This window comes from Neophocaena asiaeorientalis, unplaced genomic scaffold (assembly GCF_003031525.2).
Source record: "Neophocaena asiaeorientalis asiaeorientalis breed wild unplaced genomic scaffold, Neophocaena_asiaeorientalis_V1.1 scaffold327, whole genome shotgun sequence".
Taxonomy (NCBI): Eukaryota; Metazoa; Chordata; class Mammalia; order Artiodactyla; family Phocoenidae; genus Neophocaena; species Neophocaena asiaeorientalis.
Window position 1 is genome coordinate 8,657,271 of NW_020174560.1, and position 22,042 is coordinate 8,679,312.

Below are 22,042 nucleotides of genomic sequence, written 5' to 3' on the forward strand. Positions count from 1 at the left end.
CTAGAACCAAATCTGACATCTGTTCTTTTGTCCTCATGACCACACTTTGCATTTGCTTTGGCTCTAGAGGGCCGATCCACTAATCTAATCTGCCTGATGACCCTGGGAGGATAGACACTATAGCCCATTTTAAGTGAAAAAGCTGAGGCTCAGAGAGGGAAAGAGAGAAACTTCCAGGCACCAGGCCCCATGAAGAGAGCTTTACACATCATATCATAACACCCCTTCAAAGTGAATAATATCACTCCCACTTTACAGGGGTGAAAATTGAGGTCCAATGAGACAAGATGACTTTCTTTTTCTTTTTTTTTTTTGCGGTACGCGAGCCTCTCACTGTTGTGGCCTCTCCCGTTGCGGAGCACAGGTTCCGGATGCGCAGGCTCAGCGGCCATGGCTCACGGGCCCAGCCGCTCCGCGGCATGTGGGATCTTCCCGGACCGGGGCACGAACCCGTGTCCCCTGCAACGGCAGGCGGAGTCTCAACCACTGCGCCACCAGGGAAGCCCCCAAGATGACTTTCTTAATGATAGTGAGTGACGGAGGCCCACTTTTCTGATTCTGAGCTACTTTATCTTCCCTCTCTGTTGTGCTGCTCTTCCTATTTACAGCTTCCCTACAAGATGTTGAAATGATAGCCCGCAGCAGCACAGGTATCTTTTTGGATCAGCCTTTCATGGTGCACCCCAAGCAGACCTACATGCCTTAGCAAGTCACATCACCTCTGTGCCTCTGTTTCTACATCCGTAAAATTGAGGATAACCGTCCCTACTTCATAAGGGTGTTAAAATCCTTGCTAAGAGTATTAAGTGAAGTTTGTATCTCTAGACATTTGAGCCCATATTAAGGACTCAGTAATTGCCCATTCTTATTGTGTTTGGAAACTATTCATAATAGCAGGTAATTCCCTTTACCGCAAATCAAATTAAAACACAAAGAAACTGTCCGCGTTTTTAAAAAGTTTTATTAACACTTGGACTCAATTGCATTATCCAGGTATCCGCCAGAGCAGAGAAACAGTGAAGGTGGACCATCCCCATGGGGGACACATGTCCTTTGGCAAAACAAACATAAATAGTGGGAAACAACACCAAATACAATAATAACATAGTACGTAATAAAGATTAAATTAAGAGAAGGAACAGGGACTACCGGGAGGGGTCGTGAGTGTGGAGAGGGTGCGTCTTGCTGAGAAGCATCGGGCTCAGGTGATCTTTCCTGCAGAACACTTGCCCCGGCCTCAGAGCAGCTCAGTTCAGTTCAAGGTCATCCATGTACTCCTGGACCCAGGGATCACTGGGGTTGGCGCACACCTGCCTGCCCTTTCTGGTTTGGAATCTGTGGAGCAAAGAGTGGACAGGTTAGAATCCCACGGGACCTTGCCTGTGGCAGGTATCCCCGTCCTTCACCATGGCTCATGCTGGACAGCCTAGTGGGTGAGAAGACCCTTCCTGGGGTGCTGCTGGGACCTGATTCCTTGTAACTTCCTCTTTGGGTTTAGCTGTGGCCTCCTGAGTTGCCCATATTAGGAACCAATGAGTTTTGCCATCAATGTGGACATATCTCCCCATTCATTCCCTGCTGCCCCTAGCAATGACTTTGGCACGTGTTTTCTAAGTATGGTTTAAGAATTCAGCCCACATCTTCCATCATCTTTTTGACCTTCCCTGTTTTCCTGGCCTCTAGCTAACCTCCTCCCCAGAAAGCACCTTCCCCTCCTTTAGCTCCCACCCAGCCCTCTCCAGGTCTCAGCAGGTGACATCATGACCTGTTCCTCACTGCTTTCAGGGAGGCCTTCAGCCCTGACACCTGCCTCCCCTCACCTCAAACAGGCCCATGTCATAGGAAGTCATGACTACTGCTTCATCTCCCCTCACCTCAAACAGGCCCCCTTTTCTAATCCTGCCCTCACCCTCGCCTCCAAGAAAGGCCCCAGGGTTGATACTCACACCACAGCTGGCTGGGAGCAGAGACTGCTGGTCTCGTAATAATCGATCACAAAGTTGCGAGGCAGCTTCCGCACGGTGTAAGAGAAGCAGCAGGCAGTGGGAGGGTCTGAGCCCACTGGGAAGAAAGGCCGAGGTGAGACAGAAGCTCCACCCAGAGCTATTCATTTTGGCTTCTAGTTATAGATATTCAAAGGGCATCCCTGTGGATCTGCCAGGTCCCCAAATATGGTCCCTTGTATCTAATCCCACCCACTCTGAGTAGGAGTCTTATTCTGGATAGAGAATCCTAGGAGAAGACCATGAAAGGATTCTAGAAGGGTCAGGCTGTACTGGGTCTTAGAGCACAGGTCTAACTCCCTTCATTTTACAGATGGGGAAACCAAGGCACAGAGAGAGACAGGGACTTGCCTAAACCAGCCTATGGGTTGCTATTTCTTAAGAAAACAGGAACTTGAATCTTACTGAGTGTCTACCAGACTCTACGTTTACCTGCAGGCTACTTAGGAATCTTCCCTGCTCCCTTGTCTCATCCCCAGATGTTAGTGTTGGACCAGCCCCAACTAGAAAAGTCAGCGCTGCCTACATCCTGACTCAGTGGCAGCTGGAAGAATGGACTTACTTGGTGCTGAGAGTGCCAGAGAGCAGAAAGCAGCTGCGAGCACGAGGAAGGAGAGGACAGTCACGCAGAGCTTCATGGTCTTGGTTGAGGAGAGACTTGCCTGGAGCTTGGACCGCAGAACCCAGAAGCTTCAGAACCCTTCTGTGCTCTGTGTTGATACTGAGTTGGGAGCCCTTCTTTATAGGAACTCTGAGGCCTGGGACAGAGATGGGGGAGAGTGGAATTTCCAGGGTACAGATGATGTCATGGTGCCAATAAGGAAACTGAAGCTAGCTGGCTGAGGACCTCTGCACAGCTTTCTTTTCCCCAGCAGTGTCATCACGGAGGAAAGCGGAGGGAGGTGTAGGAGAGAAGGAGTGGGCTGAACCCTAGAGGGAAGTGGTATACCAAAGGCAGTGACTGAGGCTTGGGGGAGAATTGCAAACCCAACAAGAAAGATAGAACCTTCACACCTACTAGAAGGGGCTTGTATGCTCTTAGTGGTTAGCACCTCCAGAAGCTAGAGACTTCACGTCAGTCTTCCTAGGGTAGCCGCAGGCCTGGCCCCGAGAAGGGGAGGAAGCCAGGATTCCATGTCCCACTGCAGGCCTCCTTCTGCTAGGCAGAGCGACTTTAGTGCCCTGTATATTTCCTTGGGCATCACGGAAGTGTCCAGCTTCTGTCCAGCGTGCAGAAGGCCCCAGCAGAAGTGTAGCTTCTACACTATGTGTCAGGCACTAGGCAAGCTGCGTTATACACATACATCTAACCCTACCATAACCCTGAGCAGGGTGTGATTATTCCCCTGAGGCAACGAGATTCAGAGGGCAGAACAGAGTTCAGTGATAATCTCAAGGCCACACAGCTGTTAAGTGGCAGTGCCAAGATTTGGACTGAGGTTCATCTGACTCTAAAATCCATTTTCTTTCTACCCTGTCATCTCCAGAACAAATATAGAACGTGACCACAGAGAGAGAAACTGCTGGCCACCTAGGGGCCACGCCACACACAAAGACCCATCTTATCAGGGCTGAATACAGGAAAGGGGTGTGGTCCATCTGTCCCAAAGAATGCAAAAGAAATCAAGATCTCAGTGCGCTCCCTTGGGCCAATAACGGAAAAGGAGAAAGAAATCAGGAAGAATCACGTTTAGAAGACCCAGATAAAGAATGTTCTTCCAGTATAAAAATGGAATTGGATAAAGCTGGCAATGAATTCATCTATGTTACAGGTAAAGTATATAATCTAAGCCTGTGGGTGTTTCCCAGACATCCACAGGGAATTCCCTGTGTTCTTCTAAAGCCCTGCCTGGTTCGGCAGCTGCCTGTGGGCCTGAAGGTGACTACATGAAGCTTCCAAAGGCCAGGAATACAATAGTGCATGAATCAGGGCAAATGAGGGCCATTAGGATGATGGGATCAAGACCTCTATCCACCTTCAGCTCAACCACTCTGATCCACCTGCTCACCCGCAGTCCCACATTGCTACCTGCCTCTGCTTTGAAAAGGAAGAATGAAGAGTGAAAAGAGGGAGCCAGGCCTCCCGGGTGCTGTAGAGATGTGGGATAGAAGGAGTCAGAGCAGCATCTCGGAGCATTTCGGTGTCACTAAATAAAGTACAATGTCTTCCTACTTCATCCCTCTCCTCTCTCCCTGCTCCCACCACCTACACATGCACACAGACTGTACTTCTTTTCTTTATCCTTTCTGTCCTCACTCCTTTCTTCCTGTGAGTCTCGCTTCAGGTGTTCTGATCTTCACCAAGACCCCCATCCCCAACCCTAACACTCTACAATCTCTGGTATCGCTTATGCAAGTATCTCTCGTGGTCTCTCCTGGTTGATGGAGTTTCATGTTCATGCGTCAAGAACCTTGCTTCAAGGGAAGAAGGATGTGTCTTGTGGTACCCAGAATCTACACAGACTTTGTTATCCTGGCATTTCCATTCAACCCAATTGAGTAGTCCACCTGTTCTTTGTCAGGACAGACAGAGCTGAATGACGACCCATCGCTGCCCTCAGAGTCCTTACTCTAGTGATGGTGCTGGCAGTGGCAGAAATCACTATCTCGTGAGATGGAATAAGGTATGTGTCATGTCGGAGGTAGAAACAAAATGTCAGAGAGCCCAAAGGATGGAGAAAACCATCTCTTGGCTGTAAATGAATAGTTCCAGGTCAAGACTAAATCCACTGTGCACTAAGGAAGAGCCCTTGACGTGGAGACCTCCGTCTACATGAGTGGGGAGCGCTGATCTTCAAGCCATGGAAGGGCATAACTCTTATGAAAATACATAAGAAGAATGATGATAGATAAGAGTGGGTGATTAGCCACGCAGTGCGTTTGTTGATTTTTGCCTCCTAGCCTTAGATTTGATCTTGGGCTCATGCAGGCAAAATTTTTTTATTCATGAAGGTCTTAACAATAATGCTGTGTTCACACCAGTGAACGTTCACACAGAGAGTACAAAGGCTTGTGTCAAAATGTTTAGCTAAATCAATGGCCTCCAAGGTTTATACATTGAGGCCATTTCTAAGTAATAGTCGATAGAGAATGATAACAAATGCCTCTCAAATACACAACCAAAAAAGTGCTCATCTCCTCTAGAGAACCTTCCCTGACCTCTCTTCCAACTGAATTCTGTACCTCCCTTTGTGCTACCTCCATCACATCACCTATAAAATATCTGTCTACTTGGTTGTCTCCGCTCCTAGAAAGGGAGTTCCTTAATGCAGAAACTGGGTTATGCTTATCTCTGTGTACACAGTAGGTATTTTTTTAAATTTATTTATTTATTTTTATTTTTGGCTGCCTTGGGTCTTTGTTTGCTGTGCATGAGCTTTTCTCTAGTTGTGGTGAGCGGGGGCTACACTTCGTTGCAGTGCTTGGGCTTTTCACTGGGTGGCTTCTCTTGTTGCAGAGCATAGGCTCTAGGCACGTGGGCTTCAGTCGTTGTGGCACTTGGGCTCAGTAGTTTTGCTTTGCGGGCTGTAGAGTGCAGGCTCAGTAGTTGTGGCGGACAGGCTTAGCTGCTCCGTGGCATGTGGGATCTTCCCGGACCAGGGCTTGAACCCATGTCCCCTGCATTGGCAGGCGGGTTCTTAACCACTGCGCCACCAGGGAAGCCCTACACAGTAGGTATTAATAAGTGTCCAGAGGCAGCTCAGACTACCAGTTTTAATGGGAGGGGGTGTGATAGGTAACATGGACTCTGGACATGAAGTCCATTTAGCCAAATGAAGTATGAATTAACTAGGCATCTGACACTCTATCCAGAATAGGATTCCCCAGCCTTGATGGGAATCGCTCCTCCTCCTTCTTCCTCAACCCACATGCCCAGTGGTTTCATGGTAAAGGATACTATTCTAGGACTCAGCTCTTTCCAGCTCAGGGATGTGAGAAGTGACAGCGAGAGTTAACCATGGTTCCAGAGAGCCCCACGGGCATACTGTGGGCCACCCCCTCACTCCTGAGCACGGAAGCCCTCCATTTCCCCTCACTCGTGCTGATAAGAGGTTTCCCCTCCCACGCCCTTGACAGCCACTGTGCTCGAAACTCCATCCTGGGAATTTTCACATCTGTTTTGTCATTTTGTCCTCCCAGCCTCCCCAGTGGTCCTGAAAGCAGGACCAGTGGCCACAGCAGTAACAAGACCTTCCAAAGGTCTTTGGATTTCCCTCAGCATATCCATGTCTATGGTTTTACCTGATCCCAATCTGTTTTGCCATGGCTCAGATTAGGAAGCAAGACCTAGAAAAGTTAAAATACTTGATTAAGGTTACATAGGATATGTGTCAAGACCCAATTTCTTCCAAATCCTGGTCCAGAGATGACCAAACTTCTTTGACGGGTGTGACCCTTTGAGATCACAGGTGGGAAGTCTCTGAAGGTACCAGACTCTCAGAAGAGATTACAATCCTGCTGAGGGGCGGGAAGCAGAGGTGGGCAATCCCGACATGCTGTGCTTTTGTGGAAGGAGAGTGCTGAGATGCAAGTGTAGGAGAGACCACTGGGTGTCGGGACCAAGAGACTTAGCCACTAGGAAGTGGAGTGCCCGGAACTAGAGAATTCCTTGTGAGTGAATGTTGCAACTGCAAAGCCAAGGGGATCTGGAATATATGGTCGTTCTGCCAAGACAATAAACTAAGAAAAGGTAAATCCTTTAGTCTTGCCAATATGGTAGCCAAATCCCTTGGAGAGAATGGGAGCAGAAACTGGATTGCAGATTGAAGAAATAAGTACATAATTATTTGAAGTGCAGGGTTCAGGATGGAGTCCATAGGACAGTGAGCTGGTTGAAGCCATTCATCAGTGATGGTCCCAATCTTCTTAAAGTGGAAATGTGCCTCTGTCACCGGCCACAGCCTGCTCTTTAGCTGTCAAAGGTGAAGGGCAGGGCTCCCCTGGTGGCGCAGTGGTTAAGAATCCCCCTGCCAGTGCAGGGGACACGGGTTTGAGCCCTGGTCCGGGAAGATCCCACATGCCGCGGAGCAACTAAGCCCGTGTACCACAACTACTGAGCCCGCATGCCACAACTACTGAAGCCTGCGCGCCTAGAGCCCGTGCTCTGCAACAAGAGAAGCCATGACAATGAGAAGCCCACGCACCACAACGAAGAGCGGCCCCCGCTCACCGCAACTAGAGAAAGCCTGCGCACAGCAGCGAAGACCCAACGCAGCCAAAAATAAATAAATTTAATAAAAAAGAAAACTTTATAAGAAACAAAATTAGCATGCATGATGTTTCAGTGTGGGGATATTCCAAACTTTTATACCAAAATTTATATTTAACCAATCTGTTACTTAGCCCATTCAGGTTGTTCTAACCTTCCTCTATTCTAAATTGAGCTGAGACTTGAAGGATGATTAACCAGGAAGAGTGTGAGGGTGGAGTCATTCAGGCAAAGAACAAGAGACCCGTGCTTTTTAAAATATATAAAATAATCAGATTACTTGAAATATTTCAGTTATAATGATAATAGTAACTAACACATAACACTTACTATGAGCCAATCATGTTCTAAGCCTTTATAGATATTAATGCATTTCATCCTCACAGCAGTGCTCTGAGGTAGGTACTGTTATTATCCCCTTTCACACATGAGGACACTGAAGCACAGAGAGGTAAGTAACCTACTGAAGGTAAGTAACACACAGCTCGTACATGACAGATTTTGAAATGATACCAAGAAGGTATGGCTCCAGAGCGTAAATAAATCAGAAAAGGGAGATGTGTTTCTTATAAATTTATGTTAAAGTTTAATGGCCAAAGTTGTGTTATTATGATGTAAAATATCTTTCGGTTTTGCATTTTGCATGTCTTTGAATAGTGCAATCCACGGATTTCTCTCTTTTCCTTAGAAAATTAAGGTAATTAAACAGTGGTTTCCTTTATTTGTTCTAAATACTAATCCCTGCAGCTTTCACGGGATATACCCATGCTTATAGAATTTCACTCTGCCCTGTGATCTACACGAAAGGGAAATTGTGCTTTGCCAAGTGACACCTGGCTCATAAAAAGCAGAGCAGAGACCTGCATTTTTAAGGAATCACATGTAGTTTAGAGAGCTGAGTCTTTGTTTCCAGGAAGTCTGAAGGTGGCAAGAAACAAGGCCAAAGGGGGAGACAGAGGTCAGATCACAGAGGGGAAGCTTCCATTTCATGCTGGAAACAAGGGAGACTGTTTGAAGGGTTTTCAACAGAGAGAGACAGAGACTGATTTGATCGAAATCACTTCAAATGCCTTGTGCTGGACAAATTGAAGAGAGGCAAATGGAGGAAAAAACAATTGACAGGACACTCTTGTCATGACAAGAAGTGACAAGGACCCACCTAAGACAGTGGCAATGGGAAAGATGAGAAGTAGATACACTTAATTTCAAGTATACAACAGAGTCAGTAGTTGAATAGATGGAGGAGATGAGGGGGAGGGAGGAGTCAAGGGTGACTCCCAGCTTTGTGGCTTGGAAACCTGGTAAGAGGGAATGCTTTTTACTGAGTCACAGAAGGAGGAGCAGGGCGACAGGTGGAAGGATGTAATCCAGTACCAAGATGTACGCCCTGATCTGCGTGCACGTGGACATGCACGCGCACACACACACACACACACACACACACACACACACACACAAAATGGCCAGAGGAGAATGACAAGAAGAACTCAAGATAGGAAAGGGCCTGGCTGCAGAAAGAAGGGGCTGCGTCAGTGAGACACTGTCTCTCTAGGATGCTAGAAATGGGCCCCCCAGGATGTTTTCTCTGCCCACATGAAAGGCAGGGCCAAGCCTGCTGCAGCCTGACTCTGTGGACCACAGCTGGGAAAAAGGAGGCCAAGGCCGGGCCAAAAAAGGGTGTCATTATCAATGAGCCCATCCATGGAACCACTGCTGCCAAAGGGAGAGAGCTGAGATTGACGCCTAGGGATGTAGAGCTATGGGACCGGAAACTGGAACGAAACCAATCCATCAGGGCCAGGGCACAGGAAACAATGAGGAGGTGAGCAGAGCCGGACTAGGCAGAGGTGTTGCAGAACCTGAATTATTCAGCCAGAATTCCCTGTTCTCGTGGCTGGGATGTTCTGCTGGACTGAGGTGGGGCCTCAAAGAGGCTGGAATGAACCAGAAAGCTAGGACACAAATCAAGGCCCTCCATGCTGAAGGATCCACCATGTTGACCATTGGCCAGTTTCTGTGATCACCACTTAAGAGATCTTGGTGGTCCCCAAAGATCAAGACCTTGACACCATGGCCTTTCTGATCCTTTATATAATATTAGTATTTCAACTCCCTAGTGAGACGTTGGGCATAATACATACTGTTCGTCAAATCAATGAACCATTCATTCACCAAATACTTATTAATGCATTGCGATTACTGTTGGAGATACATTGTTAAATAATGTAGACACTGAAATGTAAAACTGACTAATTCCATCTCTCTGATCCTGGGCAAGTCATTTTACCTGGGAACATTAATTTACCTCCTTGGATATTTCTGAGACCCTTCCAACTCATCCATCCTAAGGTTTCCTTACATTATTCATTACATATGTGCATATGGAGCACATACTTTGCATACAAGTATGTTACTTTCCTGATTCAAATAAAAACATATATGACAAAGAGCTATTTCCTGGTTTTAGGATTGATATGAAAAAATCTTACAAATATATAATCACTAAGATAGAATTTTATATTTATCAAAAAGAATAGAATTATAAGACATAGAGACTATGTCAGAAAATTAACCATGTTATAATCAACATGTGCTAGAATTTGGTTTAAGTCCACCAACACATGGTATGAATTTGGTTTAAAATCAACAGGACATTCAATAGGCACACGAAAAGATGCTCAACATCACTAATCATTAGAGAAATGCAAATCAAAAGTACAATGAGGTATCACCTCACACCGGTCAAAATGGCCATCATTAAAATGTCTACAAATAATAAATGCTGGAGAGGGTGTGGAGAAAAGGGAACCCTCCTACACTGTTGGTAGGAATATAAATTTGTACAACCACTATGGAAAACAGTATGGAGGTTCCTTAAATAACAAAAAATAGAGTTACCATATGATCCAGAAATCCCACTCCTGGGCATGTATCCAGAAAAGATGAAAACTCTAATTCAAAAAGAAATAAGCACCCCAATGTTCACAGCAGAACTATTTTCAATAGCTAAGACGTGGAAGCAACCTAAATGTCTATTGACAGATGAATGAATAAAGAAGATGTGGTATACAGACACACAAACACACACACACACACACACACACACAGGCACACAATGGAATACTACTCAGCCATAAAGAATGAAATAATGCCATTTGCTGCAACATGGATGGACCTAGAGATTACCATGCTAAGTGAGTAAGTCAGAGAAAGACAGATATCGTATGATATCACTTATATGTGGAATCTAAACTATGATACAAATGAACTTATTTATAAAACAGAAACAGACTCACAGACATAGAAAACAAACTTATGGTTACCAAAGGGGAAAGGCAGGGGCAGGGTTGTGGAAGGGATAAATTAAGGAGTTTGGGATTAGTAGATACAAACTACTATATATAAAATAACAAGGACCTACTTATAGCACAGGGAACTATATTCCAATATCTTGGAATAAACCTTAACAGAAAAGAATATGAAAGAATATATATAACTGAATCACTTTGCTGTACACCAGAAACTAACACAACATTGTAAATCCACTATACTCCAATAATAATCTAAAAATAAATAAAATCAACAGGTCTAGATTTTTGAAGAGACAATTACAAAGATAACTGTCACACAATGTGGAAAGTGCTGTAATGGCAGAGCTAAATAATAAAGTCCGTTATCAGAAACGTGATTGATTCAGCAGTTTCCATTTCCTTCTTCTCAACCTCCTCAACTCAGAGACGCCTGCTCTCAGAAACTAAATCACGAGTGTGAAGGGGGTTCCCCCAAGAAGTAAATGAGGGAATTCAATTCAGGGTATCGACTGAGGGCTGGGGCAGAGGGGGTGGACGTGAGGAGGAGGCATTGTCTGTGACCTGGAGTTTCCAGTGAAGCAAATGGTAGACTCCATTTTCTGGAATTGACAGTAACAAAGGAAGACAGCTGGATGCTACAGCCCCAGTGAAACCTGCCATTGCCCCAAATCTTGCCTTTGCTGCACCTCCCTCGGACCAGCATTAGCAATCATAGGGATGGGATGGAAACACAGCCCATGTGTTTTAAGAGAAGTAACTCTACGGACACAGGAAGGACAGAATTCCTCAGGTGTGGTCTCACTTTGCTCACGTCTTATCTCCTCCGTTGTTCTAACTCCTTTTGGGGGAATTCAAAGCCCTCTTGGTTTGGTCCTAATGCAGCTTCTTCATCCATATTTGCCCCTCCACTGTGCAGCTACTCTGAAGGACTCACTCCTCCCTCTGACCCAGCAATTTCACACCTGTGACTCTGCATTAGCAGGCCAAGCCATCTACTGCCACACCATCTATATATGTTCAAATCCTGCGTCTCTTTCAAGACCCAATCAAAATTCCATCCCTTCCGTGACGCCTTTCCCTATCCTCCCAAGGGAGACCATGACTCCCTCTTCCTCACATTCTGAGCTTTCATTTATTTTTCTCCTGAGAATCTTAGCAGTTTCTGTTAAGTGCTGTGGTTACCTGTTTATACTCTACCTGCTCCTACTAGACTGGGGGCACCTAGAGGATAAAGATCATTAGAAAGGATAAATCATAATTCAAAAGAATATATAGATATATATGTGTGTATAACTGAATCACTTTGCTGTACAGCAGAAATTAACACAATATTGTAAATCAACTATACATCAATAACATTTTTTAAAAGATCACTAGAAAGAACTAAATCTATTTCTCAATGTAAAATGTGATTTATGCCCACTAATTCTGTAATAATAAAGGATGGAAAAGAAAATATATACATCTGGCTAAGAAAGTAGACTCTTTCACACCACTGAAATTATGAGTTGAAAAGAATAGGAAAGGAACACTGCTCCGAATTTGGCATTACTTATGTAATCTTACAGGTTCCTCAAAATAGTTGGGAGAAATGGAAATCAAGACTTCATTTTAGCAAAGGACATTCGAAAGAAACCTTAGTATATTTACCCAAAAATTCTTTCAAATTAAACATCTGCCAACAACCTACCTTCCAACCGGTGGTGTTGGAAATGTTTTAAGACAGAATGTGTTCATAAATCTGTGGGCTGACCAGGAAGGTAATACATTCTTACTCCAAAAAAAAAAAAAAAAAAGAGAGAATTCCAGAAAAAAAGGAAAACAAAATCGAAATCGCCCATTCATTTGTCACACAGCGTTAAGTACTAATGATGCTCTGGGCATTTATTTCCAATGCTTTTTGTTTTTTCCACGCCTAGACCATATATCTGTGTGTGTGTATACACACACACAATTATTGGTTACAATATTTATCGTATATGTGTATATACGCATATGCACATATATATTTGTATAATTCTTCATCTTATACAGTTGGTATGATTTTTATCTTACTTTTTGACAACTGATGCTATGGTTATATTTATGCTACTTCATTTAGTTTAAGGGCTTAATAACAAACATTCCAGTGGATATATCATAACTGAGTTTATCATTCCCTGAGAGAGGAAAATATAGGTTTCCTTATTTAGAGTTATAAATGTTGCTGGTCCAGCACCTTCCTGCCTGAAGATGCCTCCATATTTGGGCCCGTTTCTTTAGAACTCTTACCTAGAAATGCGATCTCTAGGTTAGTGGGTATAAATATTTTTAGGCTTCTGACACATTAACACCCACATCTAATGCCTCTTCATGATTTTCAACTAGTGTTTAACCCAGTGCCCCCGGTCACTCGGTGACTGATGACTGGACACGTGACGGAAACATGACCTCATGCTTCCTAGTCCCCTAGCGTGGATTCCTTGATTAAGTCCCTTGCATCCAAGGGAAGCTTGTGCCACCCTCCAGGGCGGTATCACACCTGCCCTATCCTTGTGGTTAGAGCAGCTGGGGAAACGCAGCAGTTTCAGCTCTGTGGAAAGGTCAGAGCTGGAGAAGTCGTGAGGAGAAGGGACCGGCTGAGAATAGCCTTGGATGGACACACACCCCTCTGCCGCTGCTCACAGGGGAAACCATTTCCTCACATGAAACCAGAACAAGCCATGCGTTGCGGGCTGAGACTCGTAGCTGACAGCTGCTATTCTTGGATATCCTGAGCCCCTGTGGTTGCCGCGGACCCTGAGTTATGAAACAGTGTGAAAGCATCACGATGCTTAAAAATTTCCTTCCTCACTCCCAGATTCCATTTCCCCATCCATCAGGGCTGCCTATAAAGAGCTGGGGAGACGGCCTCTCACTAAAGAAGGACGCAGGCAGCAGCGAGCACCCAGTCCCACACTCAAGGCCACACTCTGTCTGCTCAGCATCATGAAGGTGCCCGCTGCTGCCCTCGCCGTCCTCCTCTGCCCCATGGCCCTCTGCAGCCAGGTCTTCTCGGCACCATGTGAGTCTGTGCAGTAGTTGCAGGGGTCCCCACACCAAACTTTACTTGGCCTTGAGAGCCCCCAAGAGAAAATAAAGATCTTCTTAAAGGCTTATGAAACATTTTGGCCTTTCTCTTCAAGATTTTAATTTTTATCTTTATAAAGGGGTCCTCAGATCTGGAGCCAGGGTTGGGGAGTTACAGTCCCATTTTACAGACGGTAAAATGGGGACCTAAACAAAAGAGTTGGCAAGAGGCAGAGTCCAAATTTGGTTACCGCCCCATGGTGTCAGTCTTCCAGTAACTCACACTAAGTCCCCCCAAGAGTTTGTCCCTTGGATGTCTCATGAGAGCTGTCCAAGGTTTTTCTTTTGCTGGGGTGTGACTTCTTGAACCAGAAACAATTTCCTGAAGGGAGATGTGATAAGAACAGTCTGTTTGGATGCCTGGAGCACACAGAGAAAGAGAGAGCCCACAGTGAAGAGTCAAAAATAAAGAAGGATGCAGACAGAAACAAGGACAGAGACAGGGATATTTCTAGGGGAAAATGCCCAGAGCCTTCCAGTGACCTGTCTCCCAGTCTGTGCCCTAAGCCAGGCTGTCTCTCTCCTTCCGAGTCTTCCTCATCCTGTTCTGAACTATGACTCAGCCTCATTCTGTCCCCTCCTCCACAGCTGAGGCTGCTGCTGCTTCTCCTATAATGCCTGGCAGCTTCCTCGCGAATTCGCAGCTGACTATTTTGAGACCAGCAGCCAGTGCTCCAAGCCCGGTGTCACGTAAGTGCCAGTCTTCCCGCCCACCTCTGGGGAGATGGGATGTTGGATGGGAGTCAGCACCCAAGGGCACAGACAGGCCAGGGGTGCCATCCTGGCAAGCCCAGCCCGCCGGGGCCTATCAAGTATACAGGACCCAGGTCTCTGAGCTGTGACCTGACCTGGCCAGGCTTGCAGAGTCAGGGGGTGCTAGGCCAGCCCAGAGGGAGGGAGGGGAAGAAGGAGGCTGCATCCTCTGAGGGGCCCCCTGAGTCAGGGAGAGCGTCTCTCTGGACTGAGGTAGGCAGAGGGTCCCCGAGGGAGTGGCAGGCCCTGGGCCTCCCAGGAGAGAGGGGTGGAGGGGCCACAGGGAGCCCAGGATCCCCCTGCTGGATTCCTCAGTGTGTAATTCTTTTGTCCTTCTCCAAAGCTTCCAAACCAAAAGAGGCCGGCAGCTCTGTGCCAACCCCAGTGAGGACCGGGTCCAGGAATACATCACTGACCTGGAGCTGAATGCCTGAGTGGCCTGGAAGTTTTGAGGAACCCAGTGACCTCAGTGGCCCGACTGGGCAGCAGGGTTCTGAGCCTTGGAAATACCCCTGTCACCTCCACAGCTACCTCTCCTGTGTGCTGCTTGTTTCCAAACAGCAACACTACGGGACTCGCTCCTAACTTAGATTGCAACTTATTTATATATAATATTAATATTTAATTTTTGTAAAATTTCAGTGTCCCACTGTGTCTGGGACTGTGTGCTCCAAGAGGGCCCAAGACACCTTTTCACAGACCTTCCCTTCCCCATTCACTTGCACTCTGCTGACAATTGACTGTCGGCAGCTTGTTCTACGCAGAGATGGTGCCAATGCCACCAGACTGACAGTCGTGTATTGGATGTTTCCGTTCAGTGCTGTGTTCAGCAAAGTGAAAAAATAAAGATGCTCTTTTGAAAAGTAAACTGGCATTGAGTTTGGTTTTGTTTATGTGGCAAATCAGAATCACTGGTTGACTTTATCTGAAAGACAAATATCATGATATTGCTTATATGTGGAATCTAGAAAAATGGTACAAGTGAACCTATTTACAAAACAGAAATTGAGTCACAGATATAGAAAACACACTTATGGTTACCAACGGGGAAGAGGGGGATAAATTGGGAGATTGAGATTGACGTATACACACTACTATATATAAAAGATAACTAATAAGAACCTACTGTATAGCACAGGGAACTCTATTTGGTGCTCTGTAATGTCCTATATGGGAATGGAGTCTAGAAGAGAGTGGATATGTGTATACGTATGGCTGATTCACTTTACCATACAGCAGAAACTAACACAACATTGTAAATCAACTATACTCCAATAAAAAAATTAATTAAAAAAAAGAATCACAGGTTGAAAGGAATAGTAGGTTAAAGAATAGGAAGATAGGAAATGGAGGAAAATTGGGAGAGATGGAAGGGGGGCTACCACAGAGCTACGCTGCTTTACACTTGTGAATGAAAAATGTTGCCTGCTGTATCAGTAAACAAAGAATGTTGCAGCCATCAAGCCATCCCCTTACAGCCGCCCCCCTCCGGAGGTACGCCCTGAGGGAATTCAGGATAGAAACAGGTTGCCCACCATCTAGCCGTCAGCTGCTGCTGCCACCCCCAATGGTGCATCCTGGGGAAACTCAGGATGAGAAAACACAGGATACTGGCCCCAGACAGCTGAGGTTCATATCAAAGAATGATTTCAGTGAGCCCAGTCTCCTGCATCTTCCCATACATACAAAAGCACTAAATCCCTTAACCTGGGACAGCTGGTTTTCTTTAATTAACAGTAATCTTTTGATGTTCCGACTACCTGGTCTTTGTTGCAAAAACTCCTATATATCCCGGCTCCCCTCTTGCCTCTTCAGAGCAGTCCCTCAGAGTTATCTGAGGTGCTGTGTCCTGGGCTTAAGTGCTCAGTTTTGTCTGTCAATAAAACTTAACTCTTAACTTTTAGGTTGTGCATTTTTTTTCAGTCAACACTCTGGAGCCACATTTCCAGAACATTTAAATTACGACTATTTTATGAATCAAATCATAATGTACATGAATGGATACCATTAAGAAGAGTATTCATAATACATATTTACGATAAATCAAACTTTCTGAATAACGGTTACTAACATATTTGAGACTTACTCCAGGCTGAGTGCTTTTTCTGCCGTGTTCATTTGCTCCTCACAATGAAATAGTATCGTTTAAGCACTATTAATATTTTCATTTGACAGAAGAGTAAACTGGGGCTGGGGCTCAGAGAGGTTAAGCAAATTGGCCAAGATCACACAGCAAGTAAGCGGCACAACTGAGTTCCAAAACTAGATTTTGATGTAACTACAGACTTTGCTCTTAACCAGTAACCAAGTTATTTCCCAAAATGTAATCCACCTGTACTCAAATTACAAGCAATGATTGTTTAAGCCACTCACGTCAGAATTTTTAGGTGTGGACCTGGGAATTGATATTTCTACCAAGCTTCAGGTGTTCCACATGCATTTTAACAGCTGAGAACCACTGAAATAGTCAATAGAACTCACTGCTCTTTTCCAAATGCAGTGCACATCTGTATATGGTAACAGGTATATTGTACATTATTTTCCTAGAATCCATGCTCCACAAAATACATGGCTAATGTTAGAGAAGGAAAAGATAACCAGCCTACATGTGGAGCAGGATTCTGTTTATAGGTTTACTGTGACAACTCAGTTATTTAATAGATAGGTTGCCTGAGTTATAACTATAAGAAATGTACACTGAGCTCGGGTCCTTTCGGCAGAAGGAGGAGAAATGCTAAAGACTTGTGTGAAAACCAAACATGTATTAATTTTTATGACGCACAATTGTTTCATGTTGTTTAAAATAATCTAATTTTTGTACCCCAAATTAGTTTAGAATTGTAGTGATGAAACTTTTAGAGTACAATTCAACACTACTGCTAAGCAAACGTTAAAATGCATGCACTATTGGACCAAGATACCGTTTGCCCTGATTCCATTTCTAGGAATCTGTTTTGTAGCAACACTGCCAGAGGACAGGACTATATATAGACACAAAGATATTCTTTGCAGCACGGTTTGTAAACAGCAAGCAAATGGGAACAGCCATTTAAACCAGTAGAAGATTACATCAGAAGAGAATTGAGATGCCCACCAATGGACTATTCTGTGGTTAGTAAAAAGGATAACACACATCTGTACCTATGGAAAGTGTCCATAATATTAGGTGCAAAAGGTATATCTGTTTACATCTAGTATATGCATATATACTCTACATATATGCTACGGAACTATATGTATCGAATGACATTATTTTTGCTTTTATTTTAAAAAACCAGATACACATATATATTTACAAAGGCACATATTTGGAAAGATACATATCAAATAGCTAACTATGGTTTCTTAGAGGAAATGGGATTTTTATTCTTTTTTCTTTAAAGGAATGGGGACTCCTCCTTTTTATTTCCTGTACTTTTTATTTGATTTAGTTTTCAATGAGCATGTAACGCTCACCTCTCCAGTCTCATCTTACCCACCCCTCGACAGGTGATATTCCATCCATCAAAACTACTTTCTGGTTGAGATTCTGAGTTGACACAAAGAGAGCTCAGCTTAGCTCACAGTCTTGATGCCATAATGGCTTTTATATAACGAGGACAATACAAGGAGCAAGTCCTTTCGCCCAAGGCTTTCATATCACCCGCACACGCGCACACACGCGCGCACACACACACACAGAGCTCCTCCTAGAAAACATTTTATAATCCCCTGCCTTTACGGGGGCCCCATTCCCCTAACACCATTACCACCCACACCATGACAAGTGCGAAGATTCTATCAGGAGAATGAGAGGAACAAACTTTGTCCCCAAAGAAGCAGTGAGGCTGTCATCACTTCTTCTCTATTGGCTTCCAGCATCTAGGGACAAACAAAATCTGCTCGTTTATGCTGCACTGCTTCTCAAGGTCCAGCAGCCCAAAGGCTAATGAAAGCTAACCCATGCCCGATCACTCAACGCAAGTGTTGCGAACAAAAAGTGTAAATAGAATAAAGACCCCTGTGAGGGAGCGGGGAGCGTGGGAATTGCACTATCAACCAATGTAGAGGGCATTTCAGAGTCCGAGACTTGACTGAAGTTCTTAGACAGCCTCTCCGGTTGACCTCCCTAGGGGCTGACCTCCCTGGGGACTGTCCTCTGTGGACACACATGTGTGCCAGCGAGGAGCCCTTTTCGGGAGCTGCCAACTTCTTATCCATGTGAGTTAGGAGCCTGGAGTTTGCCTTAGGTGTTGGGCAGCTAACTTCGGCTGTGCTGTGCTGCGCTGCATGCGGGATCTTAGTTCCCCCACCAGGGATCGAACCCATGCCCCTTGCATTGGGAGAGCGGAGTCCTAACCACTGGACCGCCAGGGAAGTCCCGCAAATAATGCCCATCTAATGACAGCAGGCTTCTGATCTATTCCATGAGCTCAATAACCCAAAAGGGAGAGCTTGCCTGGTCATATACCTTGCATTTTACCTGGTGTTGGGAATGTGTTTCCTAGCATGGGCCTCAATACTACAGTCCCCCCTACACCCCTACCTCTAGCCACGTGGCGGGAGAGCGCTGCCTCCATTCCGGCCCCTGCAGAGATGGAGCAACATGCAAAAGTGATGAATATTTGATGCCCAAAGCCACGCCTTCCCTGCGCCTTTACAAGGAGCTGACTGTCCACTTCAAATAAGGAAGACAAATATTTCACAGGAGAGGGTGGAGAGAGGGACTTAGGACCCACAGTCAGAGCTCAGGATTCTCTCCTGTTAAGTCCCTCACCTCCCTGCCTCTACTCACATTAACTTCAGACTGACGTCGAAATATCTGCCTTTACAGCCCTCCGAGACTCCAGATTACTGACAACAGTTGACAGACTGGAAAGGCCTTTCTTAGCAAAGCTGAATTGTTTCCCTTTTTCGATGTCAGATAAGCCCATTTCAAAGCAGCCTGAGCTCTTTCTTAAAGAATTTTACTTAAAGGAAAAAAAAAAAAAAAAGATTTTTACTGAGATGCAATAGACCACAGGTCAACCAGCACCAGCAGTACCATGTGAGAACGGTTCTCAAAAGGTCCTGCCCAGACCACAGCAGGAGCACCTGGGAACCATTAGAAATGCAAATTCTAAGCAAACACCCCCCCACCCCCGCCCCAGGCTTCCCCCTTTAGGGGGTGGTGCCCAGCAATCTGTGTCTAACAAGCCTCCAGGTAATTCCCAGACACACCAAACCACTTGCACTTAACAAAGTCCTCACCAAACTCCCTGCTTTCTCAGTTCAGCTAATCCCATGCTTCAGTCACGAGCTGTTACTTTTAACAGACTCTGTATCTCTGCACAGATACAGAACTCTGTATTTCTCAGGATATTAGTAGTTGCAAGAAGGAAAACACACAAGCAAACCTACCTCAAAGAGACTGGAATAAATGAACCCTGTGGTTCCAAGATCAAAGGGTACAGGGAGGCTCTGGCTCCAGGAAAGGCTGGATGCAGCAGCCCTGTGATTCCCTGCAGGTCCCGTTTTCTCTTTCTGACCTCCCTTCCATGTACGAGTCCCAGGATAGCTGCCGGTACCTTCCAGTGTCACATGAATTCTTGTTCATTTTCTTCAGCGAAGAGAGACGCTGTGTCTCCCTTGGAAAAAAAAATCACTAGGTTCTTTCAGATTTGACTGACAGGTCAGAAATCCAATTCCTAACCAATCACTATGGCTAAGGGGATGGGTTTCATTGATTTGCTTAAGCTAATCGAGGCACATACCTGCATCATGGTTGGATGAATTTCACATAAATCTGAGAATTATGAGCAAGAATCGCTTCCCAAAGGAACTGTGGGTTTCTGGTATCAAGAAGGATGTAGAGTAGGTGCTGGTCAGGAAAAACATGTTCTCACTACGTGTTTGTTTTTCCTATAGATTCTTTTCTTGAGTTAACAACAGTAACACTTTGGGTGTGATACACATGTCTTCTCCTTTGCTCTCCAGATTAGAAACTTTTAGTCTTCTCCATTCCTGAATGACTTTACTTTTAAGAAGATGCTGATCTGTGTATTTCCTGTTGCCCTATAAATGACTATTGCCCAAATCTGAGGCAAAAGAGACATTAAGCTCTTCATAGTGGCACAGTCACCACCAGAAAATAGGGCTACATGTTCATCCCAGGACACACTAAGTGGGGTAGAACTGGTCCTGCCACAAACACTACCCACCCTGCTTCATAAAAGCAAAAGACGGGGGAAGAGGAAAATGAGAGAACTCTCAGGTTGCCCATATTGAGGAAGAGAGGAGAATCCTTTACTATTAGACAGACTGAGGGGTAGATGGCAGGGGACACATCATACCTGCTGCTTCTGTTCTCCCTCCTTCCTGGGAACAGCATCCACAAAAAATATTATATAGAACTGACCACATCCCCAGACATGGGGTAGGTCCTGATTAAAATAAGCCTCTTTGCATCTTGGGGTTTTTTTTTTAACTTATCATTAGAACTTAAGCATTTCCCATGTCATTGTATTGTTTGTAAAGGCTCCCTAAGAGCCAACCAAGTGAAGATACCATAATTTTCTTTGCCATTTCCATATTGTAGATGATTTAAATTGGGTCCAATTTTAAACTGTTATGAATATGCTGGGGACCAAATACTCTTATGCATAAACTTTCTTCCATATTTGAATGTATTTATATAGGAAATAGATTCCTAGACACAGATTATCTTGGTCAAAGGCTAAAGTCATTTTAAGGTTCCTTATGTATGTTACCCCCATACCTAACACGTCTTTTTTTTTTTTTTTTGGCTGCATTCGGTCTTTGTTGCTGCGCGCGGGCTTTCTCTAGTTGCATCGAGTGGGGGCTACTCTTTGTTGCCGTACGTGCACTTCAAAGAGGTAGCTTCTCTTTGTTGTGGAGCACGGGCTTTAGGTGCATGGGCTTCAGTAGTTGTGGCACACGGACTTAGTTGCTCTGTGGCATGTGGGATCTTCCCAGACCAGGGCTCGAACCTGTGTCCCCTGCATTGGCAGGTGGGTTCTTAACCACTGTGCCACCAGGGAAGTCCACCTAACATGTCTTTATCCCCTTTGCTTTGTGTTTATTGAGAGCCCTTGATGAACCTCTCTTGAATGAGTGAGTGTCTGAAAAGCAGCCTGCCCTCTCATCACTCCTGAAGCCCAGGCTTTGATAATACAACTCTGTCTACTTGGGTGTGGTTTAAATTGGGTTGTGCTGCTCAGGACTCATGGCATCATTGCAAATGCCACATCTGTGCAGTTAGAACAGCTGTGGAATAACAGAAGTTTCTGCTGGGGGAAATTATGACTATAATGCTCTACAGAGAAAGAACCAACTAAGTGTGGTCCCACAGTGACACATCTCACCTCCTCTCGCGTGGAAACCACTTCCCCATAAACAGCCCCAGTTAAGTGAGCACTTGAACTATTCTTGCAAATACCCTGAGCCCTGTGGTCACCCAAGACCCCTCTTGCATATACAAGTCAACAAGGCACAACTGGGCTTAAAAACTTCCTCTCTCATCACCCCGAGTTTCTATCTCCCAATAGTCTACCACTTAGGTCTTAAGAGTAGGGGACATTAACACACCATTGTAAAGCAATTATACTCCAATAAAGATGTTAAAAAAAAAAGAGTAGGGGACGTTGCTTAGACCCCAGAAGGAGGCTGGCAACAGCGAG

At 45.1% G+C, this 22,042-nt stretch overlaps 2 protein-coding genes across 3 annotated transcripts in view; one reads left to right on the forward strand and one right to left on the reverse strand.

Moving 5' to 3' along the window:
- Positions 1 to 949: 949 nt before the first annotated feature.
- The window catches only part of LOC112408082 (C-C motif chemokine 4), an 82,733-nt gene continuing 61,640 nt past the window's right edge, over positions 950 to 22,042 (reverse strand). Inside the window, exons 2-4 of one of the 2 annotated variants that reach the window (XM_024757626.1) lie at positions 2,566 to 2,761; positions 1,947 to 2,061; positions 950 to 1,335 (exon numbers count right to left, since the gene is read on the reverse strand). In XM_024757626.1, coding sequence (XP_024613394.1) covers positions 1,248 to 1,335; positions 1,947 to 2,061; positions 2,566 to 2,641 — 279 coding nt within the window. In that variant the 5' untranslated portion in view covers positions 2,642 to 2,761 and the 3' untranslated portion in view covers positions 950 to 1,247. Of the gene's footprint in view, positions 1,336 to 1,946; positions 2,062 to 2,565; positions 2,864 to 22,042 lie in introns of those variants that run through there. The other variant, XM_024757625.1, reaches the window with a different exon arrangement.
- On the forward strand, positions 13,491 to 14,818 carry LOC112408084 (C-C motif chemokine 3-like). Its single transcript, XM_024757629.1, has 3 exons — positions 13,491 to 13,566; positions 14,225 to 14,321; positions 14,728 to 14,818. The coding sequence occupies exons 1-3, from the start codon at positions 13,491 to 13,493 to the stop codon at positions 14,816 to 14,818; spliced, it is 264 nt and encodes an 87-aa protein (XP_024613397.1).

Excerpts from the sequence above, each read along its gene's own strand:
- LOC112408084 (XM_024757629.1), top strand. The coding sequence starts at position 13,491 with ATGAAGGTGCCCGCTGCTGCCCTCGCCGTCCTCCTCTGCCCCATGGCC. Across the intron at positions 13,567-14,224 it reads CCAGGTCTTCTCGGCACCAT|GCTGCTGCTGCTTCTCCTAT; the intron begins GTGAGTCTGTGC and ends TCCACAGCTGAG. Across the intron at positions 14,322-14,727 it reads TGCTCCAAGCCCGGTGTCAC|CTTCCAAACCAAAAGAGGCC; the intron begins GTAAGTGCCAGT and ends CCTTCTCCAAAG.